This window comes from Typopeltis vanoorti, chromosome 20 (genome assembly GCF_054136105.1).
Source record: "Typopeltis vanoorti isolate ZY-2024b chromosome 20, IOZ_Tvanoo_1.0, whole genome shotgun sequence".
Taxonomy (NCBI): Eukaryota; Metazoa; Arthropoda; class Arachnida; order Uropygi; family Thelyphonidae; genus Typopeltis; species Typopeltis vanoorti.
In genome coordinates, this window is record NC_143568.1 from 28,092,148 (window position 1) to 28,112,057 (window position 19,910).

The following is a 19,910-nucleotide window of genomic DNA, read 5'->3' on the forward strand; positions in this document are numbered from 1 at the left end:
ACTATGATACACCATCCACATTAACAAACTATTCCTCTTTTGAAAATTTGTTGAAAAATAAATTTTCAACATCTTTCTCTAAATCCAGAGTAATTTTTAATAAAAAAAAGGTGATAAACCTTTTGGCAACTCCCATAGGCACAGATGACTTGCTACTGCTTCTGCCTGGTATCTCCAGCTCTGGGCCTGGCTCCCACTGAAGAGACCTCAATAAAGGTCGAAACTAGTCTGGGTAGATGGCCAATCCCTTTAATGCATAATAGTATACATATCCACATAGGAAATGTGTTTTGCATTATGGGAGATACTGGGTTAGAAGTGCCTGGTAGCTTGCTCCACCTTTGCCACGAGTTGCCTTGGTGTTGCACTACTTACTGGATAAGATAGTACAACACTATATTTAGTCCTGAAGATATTTTCAGGCGCAAACTTTGTTTGCTCTCACTGGGATAAAGGATTAAACTAAATCTATTATAGTCTAACCTAGTGATAAATAAATTTTCAACATCTTTCTCTAAATCCAGAGTAATTTTTAATAAAAAAAAGGTGATAAACCTTTTGGCAACTCCCATAGGCACAGATGACTTGCTACTGCTTCTGCCTGGTATCTCCAGCTCTGGGCCTGGCTCCCACTGAAGAGACCTCAATAAAGGTCGAAACTAGTCTGGGTAGATGGCCAATCCCTTTAATGCATAACAGTATACATATCCACATAGGAAATGTGTTTTGCATTATGGGAGATACTGGGTTAGAAGTGCCTGGTAGCTTGCTCCACCTTTGCCACGAGTTGCCTTGGTGTTGCACTACTTACTGGATAAGATAGTACAACACTATATTTAGTCCTGAAGATATTTTCAGGCGCAAACTTTGTTTGCTCTCACTGGGATAAAGGATTAAACTAAATCTATTATAGTCTAACCTAGTGATAAATAAATTTTCAACATCTTTCTCTAAATCCAGAGTAATTTTTAATAAAAAAAAAAGGTGATAAACCTTTTGGCAACTCCCATAGGCACAGATGACTTGCTACTGCTTCTGCCTGGTATCTCCAGCTCTGGGCCTGGCTCCCACTGAAGAGACCTCAATAAAGGTCGAAACTAGTCTGGGTAGATGGCCAATCCCTTTAATGCATAACAGTATACATATCCACATAGGAAATGTGTTTTGCATTATGGGAGATACTGGGTTAGAAGTGCCTGGTAGCTTGCTCCACCTTTGCCACGAGTTGCCTTGGTGTTGCACTACTTACTGGATAAGATAGTACAACACTATATTTAGTCCTGAAGATATTTTCAGGCGCAAACTTTGTTTGCTCTCACTGGGATAAAGGATTAAACTAAATCTATTATATTCCTCTTTTGTTGCCATAGTGAGAGTTGATTATTTTATACATTAATTGTATAATTAATTGACTGTATTATACATTGTCTTTAGAAAAGCAACAAGTGATTATTTCTATCCTAAGACACCTTTGATATCCTCTGACATCTGTGCCTTTGATATCCTCTTATGGCACCTTTACTATAATTATTTAAAGTCAATTTTACTTTAATATAGTCTCTTGCATAATAACAGCTTTTTTTTTAAATTTATTTTTTGTTTCATTGGACATGTGCAAGACAGTTATTTTTATCGAGGTGATATTAGTTGTCTTTGAATGGTTTGCTGACAATTATATCAAGAATGCATGTATTATAGTTTAAAGTGCTAGTTAAAGTACATGTTGAAAGTATCAAGAAAACAGAAAACATTGATATACCATATCATTTGCAGTTTATGAAGCTAGTTAAATAAGACTTCTCCTGTATTCATCAAGGAATCAGAACAGTGAGAAATCAACTACTAAAAGAACAACTTAAATGGGATTGGCGCACTCAGTGTGCACCATCAGCAAAATAGTGATGGAACTAGAAGAAGAATTAGTATTACCACATTGACATAATTAATATTATGGGAATAAAAAAGACTAAACAGGTGTAACAGGCAAGATCCTTTTAATTAATAACTATAAAAATTTATTAGTATTATTCAGGCAGTATTGATAAGAGAAAAGAAAGGAACAGATATGGCATTTAACAATACTACTTTCAAATGTGGAAACTTTCAAATGAAAGTTAAATATAGTTATACAAATACAAACTTAACTGTATGCAAATTGCACAATGCAACTTATTTGTCTGAACTGAAATTGGAAAGGCCAGTATTGAAGAAATAAAGAAATTTTGAGCGATTAAAACAGGTTACCTATATCATAGAGAAGGAGGAAGTGGTTCTTATGGAAGACCTACAAAGAATAAGAAATGAATCTCGAATTATGGAAATTCTGGAAAATTTGGAGAAAAGGCACTGATAATAATAATGGTAAATACCAACAAGATATCTGTTTATCATGTGGATCAGTTATTCATTACTAACACTATATTTCATCTAAAGATGAGTACAAATTCGTGTGAAGAGAAAACATACACATGCAACTAGAAATAAAAATCGGATTAGTTACGTTATTGTTGATTGAGATATTATTATTGCACAGGCACCTCCATGGAATCCTAACCCAAACGATGAACACAATATCTATTGTACCTCTCCTTGAAACTCTTAACAGACAAAGCATTTACAACTGACTCAGGAAACCCATTCCATTCATTTACCACTCTCCAAGCAAAAAATCTAATCCTCATGCCCTTGCTAATCACACTCTTACCCAACTTCCAGGAAGGACCTCTTGTTCTCTCCCTCTAACCAAGTGCTAAAACATTTCCTTTGCATCAATTCTATAAAATATTTAACTAACTTAAATGTCATATCTCCCCTCTTTTTGCCTATCAACCAACTTTTGCAATCCACAAACACTTAATCTATTCTTATAGGGAGCATTCCATAGACCACTCACCATCTTGGTTACTCACCTCTAGATCCTCTCCATGTGTTAAGGCTTTATAAAGAGGAATGATAACTCCCTTATCTCTACTTGTCATGTATTCTTCAGTAACCAAGTCATACTGTGAACTACCCTGGCTACTTTAGCAATATGCAATAAACTTCAACTCTCTATCTACTACTTTCACCCCCAAATCCTTTTGTTAATTTCCTGGAGTATAGTTTCCTGAATGTGGTACACAGCTTATAATCTTTGTATCCCAAAATCCATAAATTTACACTTTTCCACATTAAATTGACATCCATTATGTTTTCCCATATTGTCAGCTTATTTAAAATCATCCTGCAAGTTATTTTACATCACCTTGAATTATATAGTTATTCTTTTCATCATCAGCAAACATCTGAATATCTCCCTTCAAATTATTTCCTATATCATTTATATACAAATTAAACAGCAGTGGTCCAAGCACAGAGCTCTGTAGCACACCACTAGTCACCTGCCTTCTCCTGGATTCTGCTCCTCCATATACTACTTTTTGGTATCTGTCCATCAGCTACCCTTTTATTCATATCACCATTTGATCTCTATTTCCATTTGTTGTAGTTTGTGTAATAGAGTTCCATGTGGTATCCTGTCAAATGTCTGCAAAATTCAGCAGTATCATCATGTAGCCATTCCCTTTATCCAACTCAGTTGGCACTCTATTATAAAAAGTTAGATTATTAAGGAATGACCTACTCTTCACATGCTGTCCCTCATATTCTTATCCATCCATTCCTGAATGTAATTCAGTAATTTTACCACTACTCCTGAGATACTGATTGGTCTATAATTTGCTACCATAGACTTAGATCCTTTATGCAAAGGAATTATTTTGTCCTTCTTCCACTTTCTTGAGACTTTTGTCCAGCTGAGACTTAAATTAAATAGTCTAGTCATTGCCACTTCCTCTACGCATTCTTTTAAAATGCGAGCCAATATCCTATCCAATTTCACAGCTGTAATTGCTTTCAGATTCTGCAATATCCTGTTTCTCCAGTTCAACCTCTATTCTGACATCAGTCCCTGTCATAACAATCTCCGCTTGGATGATATACCGTTTCAAAATGATCATTCAGTAGCTCAACAATTTCGTCTACCTCTGCCATTGTCTTACTCTACCATCTGTACTCATTACAGTTATCCTTCCATAGTTATTCTTCTTCCTACTTGCCATATAAAACAACTCTGGGATTTCGTTTGTTCGGTTAATTTCTTCTCATAATCTAGTTTTGCCTTCCTTACCATGCTCGCCATCTTTCTTGCCTGATTCTTGTATTGCTCATGAGTTAGATGGTCATCTTTCTCCTTATATACCCTTCACAACATTATTATTATTTTTTTTATTTATTTATTTATTTTTTTTTAAATTTTTTTTTTTTGCAGCTCATGCTGAATGATACTACTCATCTAACTCTTATTAAATTTACCCTCCTAACTTTGGCTATACATTGTGATATTGCTTCCTCCAGATATCTCTTGACTATCCGCCATGCACTGTGAACTGCCCTTGCATAACGTTATTCCATGGTCATTCTGCCTCCTAAGTGTATCATAATCACCTACGTTATAGTTTTGCATATACCCTTTAACTGGAATTTCCACATTTTGCTACCTCCCGAGTCAAGACCGCATGATCCCTTTCCCCAATTGATCGAATTCATCATACAGTTTTTTTGGAAAAAAGTTTTGCATGTTTCATTTTTTTTAGTTAACTGACATCTCATATGCACACACTTCTTTATTGTAGTTGATTCTGTAATGATTTGGTTGACTTATTGGTTAATTCACTCTTCAATTTCAGTGCTCATCATCTCTGATATATTTGCCAATGTTCTCTAATTAACTGCTTATGTTTTTGCTTATGATAATCATCAGGTGTAGTTCTGAATGTCCACTTCATCAGTCATAATCTGACCTTGGGTACACAGTGTGATATTGCTTCTTCCAGATATCCCTTGACTATCCCCTCCATGCACCATAAACATCCTGCCCTTGTAAAACGTTATTCCATGGTCATGCCACCTCCTAAGTGTATCATAATCACTTACCTTACAGTTTCACATATACCCTTTCTTAATTGGAATATCCATGTTTTGCTACTTCCCGAGTCTAGACCACATATCACTTTTCCCATTTGGAGGCAATGTAGCCACCTTAGTTATGGACAGGTCTTCTACCCTTAACAAGATCCAGCACTCTCATTCCCTGAGTTCCCTGTGTCACATTCTCCTTCAAGTAAGTGTATAAATTCCCTTTCCTCCTTCCAGTCTGTCTCCAAAGTTGAAATCCCATATAATAATTACTCAACTTGCACTCAAACTAATCTGCTAATGCATGTCTTTCACATAATCCCTGGCACCCCCTGGCCCATAGCACCAGTTTTATATTATATCAATCAAGAGGATATTAAATCCTGCATTATTTCAAAGCCAAATACAGAAACTATAAAAGTTTCATACGAAATTTGATCAGAGAGCTTATGGGAATACACCTACCGGCATTTACAAGTTGTCCTAGTGCAGACCTTATAGGAAATATGATCGCTGTCCAAGCGTCCATATATTTGCCTCCTATTGGTCCATTTTGATAAGGTTTCACTGGCCTGATAGCTGTCAGGCGAGTGACCAAAATGGACCAATAGGAGGCGAATATATGGATGCTTGGGCAGCGATCATGTTTCCTATGAGGTCCGCACTAGGGCAACTCATAAATGCCAGCGAGTGTGTTCCTGTAAGCTCTCTGGTCAAATTTCGTATGAAACTTTTATAGTTTCTGTATTCGGCTTTGAAATAATGCTGGATTTAATATCCACTTAATTTATATAATTTTGCATCGCCAGAATGAAGCCTTTTGGCTCTTTATTTAAGTAAAAACCAGTTTTATATTTTATTCTATTGGCCTTGATATTACACTGGATTGACTCAAAACAACTGTCATCTGCCCAACTGACTGCCAATCTCATTTGGCTGCAATTCATCTGTTATCATCAGCAGTTCCCCCCCCCCCCATTATGTCTACTTTATCCTCCCTGAAAATACTAAATCCATCACATTCTGTCCCTGTAACTATGCCATCTGCTGTTAGCCAAGTCTCACTAATGCGAATAACTTTATGCTTTAGTGAGATTAATACATTTTATATAAATTTTAAAGATATGCAGGAATATGTTGTGTTCCTGATCATGTATAAATCAGGTTTGCTTGCTATCTTCAATATTATAAGTATGGATTACATTAATGAATGAAAGTTTGTTTTACTTTGGAGTACAGAGTTTAACTATCTCCATGAGATGGATTGGATTTTGATTCTGAAGATGGTGATCAACAGAGGCTGGAAGTTAACAGGGCATATTTACAAGTGATTTGGAGACTACAGTATTATTGCTGTGATACAAGACACTGACTGTATAGATAAGAATGTGGTACAAGGCTTTGATTTGACACACACACATGAACTGTTGTGTGTAGAATTAGTGACATGGATTCCACGGTAATGAAGAAATTTGAGAAGGTGAAGTAATGAGTGATTAAGGCAGTATCAGGACTAGAATGTTGGTTATGAGGAGAATTTGAGGAGATGTAAATTGATGAGTTTAGTGGATAGACAAAAAAGATGTGATATGATCAAGACAATTAAGTTCGTGAAGGGATTTTACTGGATTAATATGGAAAGGATTATATTTATAGTAGATCAGAGAAAATGAACAACCATCTGTGGAAATTATATAAAGATTGTAGTGAAGAAGGAAGTGAGAAAGAGGTTTTTAATGTTCAGAGTGGCAAGTGAGTGGAATTGTATTGTTGGAGTGAATTGTAAATGAGTTAAAGGTTTAGTATGTTGCTAGTGCAATGATACACTTGTTGGAGAATCATATTATGTTGATCACATAATAATAATAATTATTATATTGAAAACCAGTCCGCATGGTTAGCCTGGTGGCTGTGCGCTTCGCAACCATATGCCTGGGAAAGGACTGTCCTAGGTTCAATTCCCGTCGGTGATGTGAGGAGCTGAAGGATCTTCCTCAGCCATAGCCAAGTTAGCTGGTCTTGGGCGTGGACAGTACGGTTTATCCTGGTGTTTTTCATCCCGCAAAGCAGGCAAACTGGCCTTGGGAACTCAACACTACGGACATAGGTTATACTGGGGCATAGGGCTGACCACCTTATCCTGTGAATGGTTTGAGGTCCGTTGATTAATAAACCCTCTACACTGCAAGGTAAAAGAGGGAAAGGAAGATGAGATGATATTGAAGACCATTGTTAAATATTTAACAAAATGATTTTCATTTTAACAAATGCATTTCAACCATTTTAAAAATAATGCAGAAATAATTCTTGCAATAATTCTTTCCAATAAAATGAAAGAACATAAATTATCTTGTACCATTGCAGTGATTTGAATGCTGGCAAATTTACCATTACTAAATAAATTCATTATTAAGTTTGATCTCTTGTCACATTTCAGAATAGATGATTTATATTATTTTCACACATGTAGCATTTGTTTTTATCTTCAAAACAGACAAAATAAATAGTGTACAGCAAAAAGGAGTAGATCATAGTATCATGAAAGTAGTAGAACAATTATGAATAAAATTCATGCGAGCACGTACAAGTACAACTAGACTCTTTCTTTGAAATCTGAATATTACTTTCCATCAGTTGTTCAGCTGTTTGTTGAAATTGTTCAAAGTTTTACAAATATATTTCATGTTATATTTTCACTATATAAAAATCATTTATATTTATGCTACCAAAAGAAGATTCAGTAGGTTTTTTTTAAAGAGGGGGAAAAAAGTCCCAAATATTACTACTTCTACTGCTACTAATTGCCATTTCTGAAATAAGCTATATCTTAGAAATACTAGGTAATAATCTTCTTTGCCCGAGGAAAAGGCTTTGATTACCTTCACATTGCTATTGAGAAAGAAAAGAAATAATACTTTCCTAGAAGTTTCACTAAAAAAGCCTATTGCACTATTGCTTGTATATTTTGATCCATTTAATTGATTAGCAGATATTCTAAATAGAAATACCGATATTGCTTTTGCTGGCTGATATTTATGTCAGCCAGCAAAAGAAATCATCCTTATATGAATGATTAGACAGAATTTCTAAATTCTGTCTAATCATCCTTAAGGTCACATAATTTCTAAATATATAATAATCACACATTCAGTTTCATTATTTTGAAAAATTATACATTATCTAATACAGTTTTCTTGGAAAGAAAGAAAAAGAAAGGTGCAGATGTGTTACATAGGCATTCATCTTTTTTGTGGGGGGGGGGGGGGAGATTTACCTGTCTGTTCAAACTGCAGATATTTCAGATTATAATTTATTTTCCACATTGTTTTCCCATCGTTCACAAAATAATTATAAACATAAATCACATGGGGATCAGTACTTATATATTTTTAGTGTGAAATAGTAGTAAAAGTATAGCGATCTCAACAATTCCACATATCAAAGCTAGCACTATTTTGTATGCAGTAATTTCTTCTTCTTCATACTGCAATAAAATACTGAATAATAATGAGAGTAATATGCAGTATTTTCTTTTTCATTAGGTGATGATTTCATTTCAGAACCAAATCTATTTACAATGTTCTTTCTTTCTTTCTTTTTTTTCCAAAGAAAGTGCACAAGATTATTTTCTCTTTATTTTTGTCACATAAACATTGAAAATAATCACAAGAATTACATTAATAATTGTTAATTCTTTAATTGTGTTACACAGAGAGCTTAGCTAATACATACTTTGTTTCATAGCTGTTTGTTTCAATTCATAATGTGTGATTCCTTGGAAAGGGGAGACAAACTGTATTTCCAATAACATTATATATTATAATTGTCATCATTTGTTTTCTGTAAATCAAAACCTGTATGAGTGCAAAAACTGTAAGCATTCTGTAAAGTGATTTATTATTAGAAATAAACAATAATCAAGACTTAGTTTAGAAGAAACAGGGAACTTTTTAATAAATAATTTTTGTGATTATTTTATAAAATTAGCTTTCCTGAAAGGCCTGTATAGCCTTGTGAAAATGATGGCATCCACAGTACATCATCTGTTGCCCACTAACAATATTTTTTCTGTTAATTACATGTTCTCTGACTGATTTGCCTGAAAAACTTTGTACCTCCATATGAGACAAAGCTAACTCATCTTCATTAGTATAAGTCCATATAAAAATTTCTCTTATGACATGATCTGTTGTGTCTTTATCTAGTAGAAAGGCACATTTTCCTATCATTTATTCACCTGCACTACAGAGGCACTAATGAATTATAATAAAATTTGAGGTGACAAAATGGTTCAAATATTTTTTTTATGGTAATAATTCCATATGGGAAAGGTTGTTCTTCCTATAGTGCATCAATGGGCATAAAGTTGAAAGAAAGAAGAAACTTGTTAGTATACAATTTGCAGAGAAACTTCTAAATGACAGCAGTAGAAGAATGAATGAAAAGGAAGAAAACATTTTTTTACTGTGAGCTCTTGGAGTTGTGGAGTGTTGAATACTTACTGTATATATTTTAACAAATTTAGACCTTTAAATTTACCCACCTTTATGACGAGTTGCCTCAACTGGCACTACCAAGAGTTGCCTTGGACTCGCACTAAGTGCAGACGCAAACTTGACTTTCTTGTTTGTTTGCTTACATGGGAAATAGGATTAAAAACCAAGTTTATATAAAATTACTTGGTATCTTGAATACATAATATAATATACCCAAGTTAAAAACTTTCTACATCTATCTCTCATCCTGAGATTGTATTTATAAGGTCAAAGCACCTTGTGACAACTTCTTTAGGTAAAATTCATAATGAGCTCTGCATTACTTCAACCTTAGCATTTTCAGGTCTGGCTCCCAATGGCGAGACCTCAATAAAGGTCGAAACTGGTGCGGGTAGTGACCATTGCCTTTAATACATAGCATCATACATCTTTGCAAGGGGATGTGCTTTACATTAAGGGAAAAATACTAAGGACAGTGATCAGAGCTTAATCCACCTTTACCACGAATTGCCTAGAGTGGCACTATCATGAGTTGCCTAGACTTGAACTACGTGCAGGCGCAAACTTGACTTACTTGTCTGTTTGCTCATTTGGGAAATAGGATTAAAAACCATTATATAAAATTACAAGGATATTTATCAAGATAATCATTTTAAAAAGTGAGAGAAAATAAAAAGTAGGAGATTGGTTTTTGTTGGTAATCATTCAGTAAATTCATTTTAATCCAAAAAAAAAATGTGGAAGTAAGGTGTTGGGAAAAAGTTATGGAGAATTACTCTGGCAAGAGACCAGAAAGCATGCCATTTGGGCATGATACAAGTTTCCTGCTTTTTTGCCCTTTTAAAATCAGTTGTGGATGTGTTGATAATTTCATGCAAAAAACAGAAAAGGAAGATGAAGATGCTTGTGAAAACTAATTGTAATATGTATGAATCTTCTCTTGTGCAGCCTTATCACACTTCTTGGAGAACCAGTGCTAAAAAATAATGGATGAGATGATAATAATAAATTTAGTTTAATCCTTTATCCAAGTGTAAGCAAACAAAGTTTGTGCCTGAAGTATCTTCAGGACTGAGGCAACTCGTGGTAAAGGTGGACCAAGCTCTCATCACACCTTGTCTTAGTATCTCCCATAATGCAAAGCACATCTCCTTGTGGACATGTATAATGCTATGCATTAAGGGAAGGGTCACTACCCAGACCAGTTTCAACCTTTATTGAGGTCTCATCAGTGGGAGTCAGACCCAGAGGTGGTGATACCAAGGTGGAAGCAATGGAGAAGTCTTCTTTACCTATACAAGTTGTCAAAAGGTGTCTCACCTTATTATTAAATTACTCTGGATTTAGAGAAAGTTGTTGGAAATTTTTTTCCAGTTGGTTAGACTATAATAAGGATGAGAATTTAAAGTGGAATGGTGGATGAATGTTTCTGTGCCAATAAGAATTGTTTTCATGATGCATTCAGTACAAATGCTTGAATCAGAAGACTGAAGATAATACTTAAATCAAGGCAATGAGGATAGGAGTCGTGAAGCTGCCCCACTTGGTTTTCTTGTAATGCTAGATATCATATGAATGAGAGTGGTCATGTGAATGTTGCTCTATGTAGAAGAAATCAACACTAGATTGTGGTCTGAATTGCTTAGAGTATAAACAACATTCACAGAATGCTTAGAAGAATCATTGGTGAGGAAGAAACCAAGACTGGTTTAGGATTATGTGCTATACTAGTAAGATAGTCCAGTAAGCGATTTGTGTTGAAAATATTCTGAAACGTGAACAATTTATAAAATCTTAAAAGGTTACAAAATTTGAAATTTATGATATGAAAAATATCTTTATTTGGAAATGTAAATTTTTTTATATTTTATGTTAAAACTGTTAGGCAGGACAGGACCAGGTGTTTGTTTCAGATTATATTCTGAAGCTGAATATGATGCTCTTGATGCCTATTCCACTCCAGAAATTCAGAGGGTTCCTTTGGATTCTTTATTACTACAAATGATTGCTATGGGTCTTCCTGATGCACGAAAATTTCCATTTTTAGAGCCGCCTGCTCTTACTAGCATTGAAGAATCACTTCAGAGTTTGAAAGATCAGGTATTGATTATAAAATTCTCTATAAATAGATATAATTTTACAGCAAAGCCAACTATATTTTGAATTATGCACATTAGAATAGTAATAATAATAATAATAACGAGCAAATGTATCGCTATCATCTTCTTGTTGATGGTGCTGTGTTCTTTTCTCATATCTCTTATACCACAGTTCTTCTGCCTAAGAGTGAGGAATTAGAAGATGAATAATAATACAAGCAGAAAAGATGAATTAAATAAAAATACGAAGTTGCTCAAAATAGCAAACCTATAGGAATCAGAGAAATAGTTTGATAATGTGAATCTGTGGGGGTGGGGAGATCCTCTTTTTAGGATTAATTCTCAGGAATAAATATGCTCAAAGTATGCTATTTAATGGATATAGATATGATTTTTGACCTTTATTTCCAACAAGTTTCCATGTAGGTTGATGGCAAGAACATTGACATTTGTATAGATTATTTCAAGTGTTAAATATATAAGGACTGAATTAAAATCCTTTTTCATTTGTATCAGTATTATTTTCATAAAAATAATAAATTCTGAATATAAACTCTTCACAGAATTTTATTTAAACTGTCATTGTTATGTAATTTTTGTCAGAAACTGACTTTTGTTATGAATCCTTGTATTGATAGAATTATAAATTTACCATAATTCATAAAAGTTTTCTTTTAATTGGATCTTATATGTGATTTTACAAAACAGTCGATTAACATGAATCATCATCATCATCAAATTCCTGCCATCTACCCTCAAGGGGTGTACAGGATATGATAGTACTACATGAGAAATTTACATCATTACTAACTTCTTATCTACAATTTTCCTCCAAATCAGTCTGTTACTTGTCAAGACTCCAACATTATCAGATCTTATATTTCTATCATCTAAGGCACTTTGTACTATATCAGTCCACCTATATCTTAGTCTTCCTCTGGGTTGTTTTGCTGCCAACCTGGCAGAGAACACTTGTTTTGCTAATCTTTGTTTCACTACTTTAACAGACATGGTGAAAAGAAAGTGCAAAGCTCTTCGATTCCATAAAAAATACTAACTGATATCTGGAAATCCAATTTCATCATAACAGATACCAAAATTCATCTGTACAAAACTACTAGCTAGTCAAGTCATATTTACATAAGTCCAGAACAGGGAACAACACTACTCAACAAGCAGTTAATATCATTAATAGTAGCTTTGGGAGAACATGTGCAAGATCACATTCCTAATATTCTCATGCTTGAAGAAAGCCAGCAAAGACCTCTAATAAAAACAACTAAAAAAGGCAAATGAGATGGTTGGCTCTGAAATTAACACAGAGGAAGACCAAAAAAAGTTTTGACAATAAAAGAAGATAAATTAAAGATACCAAGAAATTATATACTTGGTTTAATCCTTTATCCAAGTGTAAGCAAATAAAGTTTGCGCTTGAAGTATAATCCTTTATCCAAGTGTAAGCAAATAAAGTTTGCGCTTGAAGTATTTTCAGGACTGGGGCAACTCGTAGTAAAGGTGGTATGACTTCCCATCACTTGCCTTAGTATCCCATAATGCAAAGCACATCTCCTTGAAGACATGGATAATGATATGCATTATGGGAAGGGTCACTACCCAAACTGGTTTTGATCTTTATTGAAGTCTCTTCAGTGGAGCCAGACTCAGAGGTGATACTAAGTTTAAAGTAATGCAGAAGTCATATTTTCCTATGCCAGTTGCCAAATGGTGTTACACCTTATTATTAAATTACTCTGGATTAGAGAAAGGTTGTTGGAAGTTTTTTCACTTGTTTATACTATAAATTAAAGATACCAAGAAATTATATACTTGTTTTAATCCTTTATCCAAGTGTATCCAAGAGTTGTCCCAATCCTGAAAATACTTCAGGTGCAAACTTTGTTTGCTTACACTCTGCCAGGGTCTGGCTCCCACTGACGAGATCATGGTTTTCGGCAAGATAAGTACTTTGGTTTTCTTTCGTTTGTTTTTCACTTTAATTTATTTTACTGGTGCTAGTGGTGGTTTTGTCCCCACTAGCAGGTTTCTTTTAATAAATATTAGGATTGCTGGTAGTGCAGTTAGTATCTTCATTACGGATTACTTTTAGCTGTATCATGGCTGCCATTTATAGTAGCTCAAACAAACATTTGCAGGTGGTATAGAATTACTTCTGCATCACAGGATTATTTTATTCTCAGTCTTACGACTGAAAGTTTTTTTTTTTTTTTGTTCCAGTTAAATGCAGAAGCTAACCTGTTTAACTTTCTGAGTCCTCCATGGAGTTCAGATTTTTTTTATCAATTCAGGCAAACTCACAACTCACCACATCCTTCTTTGGCTGAATCAATCAATGTTTCTTCAGTGTTTGCAACTGAATCTCCAAGGTTCAGTTCTTTTTTTCAAATTAGGAAATACAAAAGCTCTTTAAAATTCTTTACTTAATATTTCTCCTTGCCTGGTATGCAATATTGTCAAGAGTTTGTGCCAGAAAAGAAAAATGAACTCAAGATTTAATTTTATTATTATTATTAACACCAGGCTTCCATGGAGTTAAGACTCATTGCAGGAGGTACACACTATTACACACAAAACTCATCAAACCATACTTTAAACTTATTCACTGTATTTGCTGAAATGTCAAGGTCCTCCACATCATTGCTGTAATGATATGATGCCTTTACAACTTGTTCAGTGTGACCTCTGAACTTCAGATCATTGTCAGCCACCACCACTCCAAGGGCTCTTGTTTCCTCAACTTTCTCAAGAATTTCCCCACCAAATGTATACTTTGTGTCCTGTTGTTGCCTACCAAATTTCAGAAGCTTACACTTTTCAACATTGAATTGACAGTTCCATACTGTTGCCCACTCATACAGTCTGTTCAAGTCCTCCTGTAAAGTCACAACATCCGCTTGATTCGTCATTATTTTCCCCAGTTTTGCATCATCTGCAAACAGTTGTATATCATTAAATCTCTCCCAATATCATTATTATGCAAATTAAACATGATCTCAAACCTGACCCCGCAGCACACCTTCCTCTTTCGAGATAGTGCCTACCCCATGTACAACTTGCTGATACCTGTTTAATAACCATTTACCTATCCAACTCACTAGCCTCATCTGATCAAGTGAGTTGGATAGACAACTGGCTCTCAGATGGATATCAGCAAGTTGTGTATCCAACTCACTAATCTATCATCCAGTCCCATCTGCTTCAGTTTTTTTGGACACTGGACATTATAAAAGTGGTTTTCATAAACAAAAGTTTCTGAATATTTTTTTAAAATATCCAATAGTACTGACTACATTTCTAAACTAGTCTTGAAGCTTGAGAATTAAAAAAAAAAAAAACTTGAATTACTAGGTTGATTACTTTTAGATTGTAGGTAATATTCATTGTCCGGTGTGAAACTCCATTATTCCAGTGAGAAGATTGAGGTAGTTTGAAAGTGTCATATTTGGTGTCTAGAGAAGGTTTCTGATTATCTAACCCTTAGTCCACATGGTAGTAATGTGATATAAGTTGATTATCTTTCATGTGTGCAATTGTTAAGTCTTAAGTTATGAACAGTTTTTTGTGATATGAGTAGTACTGAATGGCCACTAGTTTAAATTCAGTGTTACTCGGTTATAGGGAGCCCTGATGGAAGATGAGATGCTGACTCCAATGGGAAAGATGTTGTCACGGTTGCCAGTAGATGTAACTGTTGGAAAGATGTTGATACTGGGTTCAGTGTTTTCACTAATTGAACCTGTCCTATCATTGGCAGCAGCAATGAGTGTGCAGTCACCTATAACCAATCGCTCTTTCAGAGATCCAGATGCAATTGTAAGTTGAGTCTTGAGTTTGCAGTAGTTATTTTAATGTAATAATATTAGAATTTTATTTTTGACTATAGAAAAAAATTAGTGGTTTTATTAGACAATGACTATTATTAGACTTTTATTAGACAGTTGTATCATCATATGTGTGACATTTAAGAACAGATATCCTAGAAGCTGCTTAAATATATTTAAATCTGTTTAAATAGATTATTATCAAATTATGTAATTGCTCTGCTAGTTAATGGATCTAAAATATAAATGACACAGCTTACAAATGACTAATGGATTGTTTAACAGAATGAGATTTGTTAGAGTACTGATTTGGTTTCTAAGATTTTAAACAAAAGTTTAAATTTAGATCTGGCCATAGACTTCTGTTCTTCTCTCTCACTCATGACCTATTGGACTATCTTGGATATCAAAACTAGCATTTAATGTTAATCATTGTTAGGAAAGTAATAGTACATAGATTTATCCTTTCAGATTTATGTATTTTTTATTTTTTTATTTATTTTTGCTAAAATTTTAAAAACTTTTTAAACAACTTTCTTAAAGTTGTGGAATAACAACTGTATAGGAATAAGAAATTTAAAGATCACTGTTACTATATTATGAGAAACATATTTTATTTTTTAAAATAAAGAAAGCAGCTGTATGTTGTATCAATTTCTTCTTCAAAATGTGGGGTGAAAGCGACTTGTCATAGTCACTGAATTAAGCCTTTTGCTTATACATGCTAAAACTGATTACATTCTTGCGATTATAGCCACTTTGAATTAAATGAACTAAAAACCATATTATGAAGACTGACATTTTTAGAACAGATTCCTTAAAAAACAAAATGAAAATCATCTAACATAATGTGATTTGGACTTGATCTTAATTTGGTGCATAAAACAGTAGCAGGTAAAAATGCCTCCTTTGCAGTCAGACTAGATGGATGAATACTGATTTTTGTTTTGTATTCATCCACCTAGTTTAGATGAATAATCGTAAAGAGTTTCTCTTCCTTCTGCATTCATTCTGAATTGATTATCCAGATTTTGCTCTTTCTACTTTTGTGAGAATTCATTCAGGATCAATTGATCTTCTCTTGCTACAGATAGTATATTTTTACTGCCTTTCTTCCATAGACTGTTACCTTGTTGTGATTATTTTTTAAGAAAACTTGGATTTGCATTGTGTGAAATCTGGGATACTGCGATCCTTACAGAATACTCTATCAGTTATTATGCATAATGATGACTTGGTGATATTTCAGAAATATCACCAAGTCATCACTTAAAATTCTTCAGTTTTATGAGTGAAATCTTTGTAGGATTTTTTTAATCTGTCCCATGTTTGAAAGATTGCAGCACCTATAGCACACTAGGGCCATTGTGTGTGTGTGAGTGACAACTACTCTACATAGAGATGATGTAGAGTGGTTGTTAGTTTTGAGTGCAGTTGGGAAGAGTACCATTTGTAACAAAAGACTTTTAGTATATGCAGATTATTCAGCATTCTTTTGATCACTTTCTAGAAAATTATCACAGGAGGTATTCTGCAAACTTTCTGGTATAGCAGGAACTGATTTGCTTTGGTTGTCTCTTGTCTGTAAGAATTGAAGAGAAAGAATGATGCTGGCCATCCATTTTATTTTTAGAAGATGTTATAGAAGTGCCATCTGGAAAGGGAAGAGGGTGGGGGGCATATATAAGCAAAAGTTATTCCAGTGATCTTTTCAGGGAACCAGAAGGCATGATTTCTGTTTATAAAAAGCAGTGAGTTTTTGCATTTGGTACATGCTTTCAAAGTTACCTTGGATTGGTCAATTATTGTTTTGCAATTGTTGTAAACTTTAATGTATGAATGAAGCCGGAGTTTGTGTTTTGAACCATTTGTAATATAATAAACAAATTATTTATTTATTTATTCCCCCCCCCCCATTACTGCTTTGTCACATTTGGAAAACCAAACCATAAATACTGGGTGGAAATTGGAGAGCTAAGGAGGAAATTAAGGCTTTCATTCCAGCAGGAGTGATTTCATCAGAGTAAGTGTTTGTATCTGGAGAGTGGAAACAGTAGGCTAACTATGCAGAAGAAGTAAGAATCCCAGAGGTCATCCAGTTTGATAATGTTGTAGTGCCAAAAGCACACAAGGTCAAAAATGACCTAGAGAAGAGTTTTCGTAAAAGAGGAATCATGCACAGGATTATGGTCTTGAGTTGATAGGAGGAGAGGTGACCTCTGTCATACTTGAATGGAAGAGAATTGGTTGAAATCTATAATGTTGATAGAGTGTATATGGTTATTTGCTACTTATTCTGATGTGTTAATAGATGATTTGCATTAGATCATTGCTTATAGCAAATACTTCATTATCTTTTCCAGTTTGGATAAAGTTCTCATCTTATGGTATGTCATCTAACTTTTGTAACTGGGTTGTAGCTTTTTATGCAATTGCACATTCTGTGTGATGGTGGGTCTTTATCAACCTTTGCAATGAATGCTGAAGTGCAAAAGAGTGCTGTTCTTTCACATATACTTTTCCTTCTGTATATCAGTGATTTTTTCATTTGCAAAAGAAAGAAATCTTTCTTCTGGTCTTATTTGTGACAATTCCCAAATTTTTCAACAAGATGAGATTTCTCATTTTGAAATAATTCTGACCTCCAGTCTTTCTTAGTAACCATACTGATTCCTTGGTATCTAGATTACTGGGTTTTCACTTTTACCTTTTTCACCTCTGTATTAATTTTCCTGTAAAATCTGTTTGCTATATACAAATTACAAACCTGCACAATCATTAACTACTGCTCTCACATTTTGGGTGGTTTCTCCGAACTCTTTCTAAAAATCTTTGAAATGCAGTGCAGAAGCGAGTTCGAATAGATTAATTAATGACTTGTCTCATGCCAGTTCACAGTTTTTCTGTTTCATGCATTTTCTATATATTTCTCTGTCCGTTCTTACTATATTTTTTTTTTGCTTCATTTATGTGCTGTCCTTTGGAAGAATTCTCTACTGTTCATATAACCGTAGAGAACACTAACAATTTTCTTTTAACAGTTTACAGTTTTCTTTTTTCTCTTCAACTTTCCACCCATTCACTTAACTGTTCTACTGTATCTTGAACAATCTCTTGCAAATGGGATTACAATAAATAAATTGTTAGAGTGCTGGGATTTATTTCCGAGTGAAGGAAAAATTTTATTCTAACGAATAAGTGAAGCATGTATGGGGCAGAATTGAATGAGGGATGTTGATATTTGGCTATGTTTGGCTTGTCATTTCTTCCCTGCCTTCCATCGAGCAGAGAACAATGCATTGATCCTTTCAATTTATATTTGTCCACATTTCTGAGCACTTTTGCTTGGCTGTATAATTCTTGCATGGTATTCCCTTCTTCCTACATACGTTTCATATGGGTTGGGTTTGTGTAAATAAAGATAAAAATAGAAAAGTGAATATATATATACTAAAACTATATGCTAAAAATCACAAATTTAAGTTCAAATTGTCTCTAATTCATTGGATTGCATCTGGGGTAACCTGGAACAGGCCTGTCATTGTGTCCTGAAAACTCTGCAGTGGGCAGTCCTGAATAATATGATTGACTGTCTGTTGATCAGCACACCACAGTTGCTGTTGTGGGGGATTGACGCAGGCCCCACTTGTATATTATGGTAGCACATCTGTGCATGGCCTGTCCTCAGGTGGTTGAGTGTGTTCCGTTGCTGTCTGGGCAGATCAAAGCCAGGGGTCTCTGTTGTGGGGTCTGTAATGAGGTGTGTGGCCATTTTTTATTGTTGAAGTAAACCAGCAATTCTTCCATTCAGTTTGAGGGGAATATATATCTGGTTGCTGATTTTTCCAGATCGGGTTGCAGGACTTTAAGTGAATAGGTGGTAGATTTTGAAGGTCCTCATGGAGTTATTTCTCATACATTTTATCCACTCTCTGTTAGCGGCAGCTTTCTTCCTTATGTCTTGGGGGTATGATGTTATAGTGTTGGACTTTATGCAACCAGTGATGATTCTCATGGTATCGTTAAGTTGCATGTCGACGTTGCTGACATGATGACCTGAATACCATACTGGAGTAGCACAGTATTCTGCACAAGAGTACACCAGGGCATGGGCAGTATATTTTAAAGTGTTAGCTTCTGCCCCGCAGCCCAAACACACAAGCTTCATGATGATATTATTCCTAGTTTTTAGCTTTTGACAGACATTTTCCAGTGTTTCTTGAAAGTGACTCTAAGATATTTTGGATTGGGGTTGTGCTTCAAAGTCTCCCCTTTGAATGAGACCTTCAGCTGTTTATCAACTTGATTGTTTCAAGTGAAATGTGCAAACTTCAGTCTTAGAGGAATTTGGGCAATGACACCATTTGGTGTAATAGTTGTACAGAACTTCAAAGTCGGAACTAAGCACAGTTCTTTCTTCCTGAATATCTGAATTGTATAAGTAGAAACTTCTATAAGGTAGGAGCACCCAATCTAATTCACCATGCTCTAGGACAGATGTTACATATGATTTATGAAAT

At 34.6% G+C, this 19,910-nt stretch overlaps 1 protein-coding gene across 2 annotated transcripts in view; it reads left to right on the forward strand.

The window, feature by feature from the left end:
- The window catches only part of LOC150095301 (putative ATP-dependent RNA helicase DHX34), a 152,755-nt gene that overhangs the window by 51,838 nt on the left and 81,007 nt on the right, over nucleotides 1–19,910 (forward strand). For both annotated transcript variants that reach the window (XR_016550042.1, XM_090409988.1), the window contains exons 7-8: nucleotides 11,338–11,552; nucleotides 15,188–15,382. Coding sequence is in view for 1 of the 2 variants with exons in the window: in XM_090409988.1 (XP_090266114.1) it covers nucleotides 11,338–11,552; nucleotides 15,188–15,382 (410 nt within the window). In the remaining variant the exon portion in view is untranslated. The remainder of the gene's footprint in view (nucleotides 1–11,337; nucleotides 11,553–15,187; nucleotides 15,383–19,910) is intronic.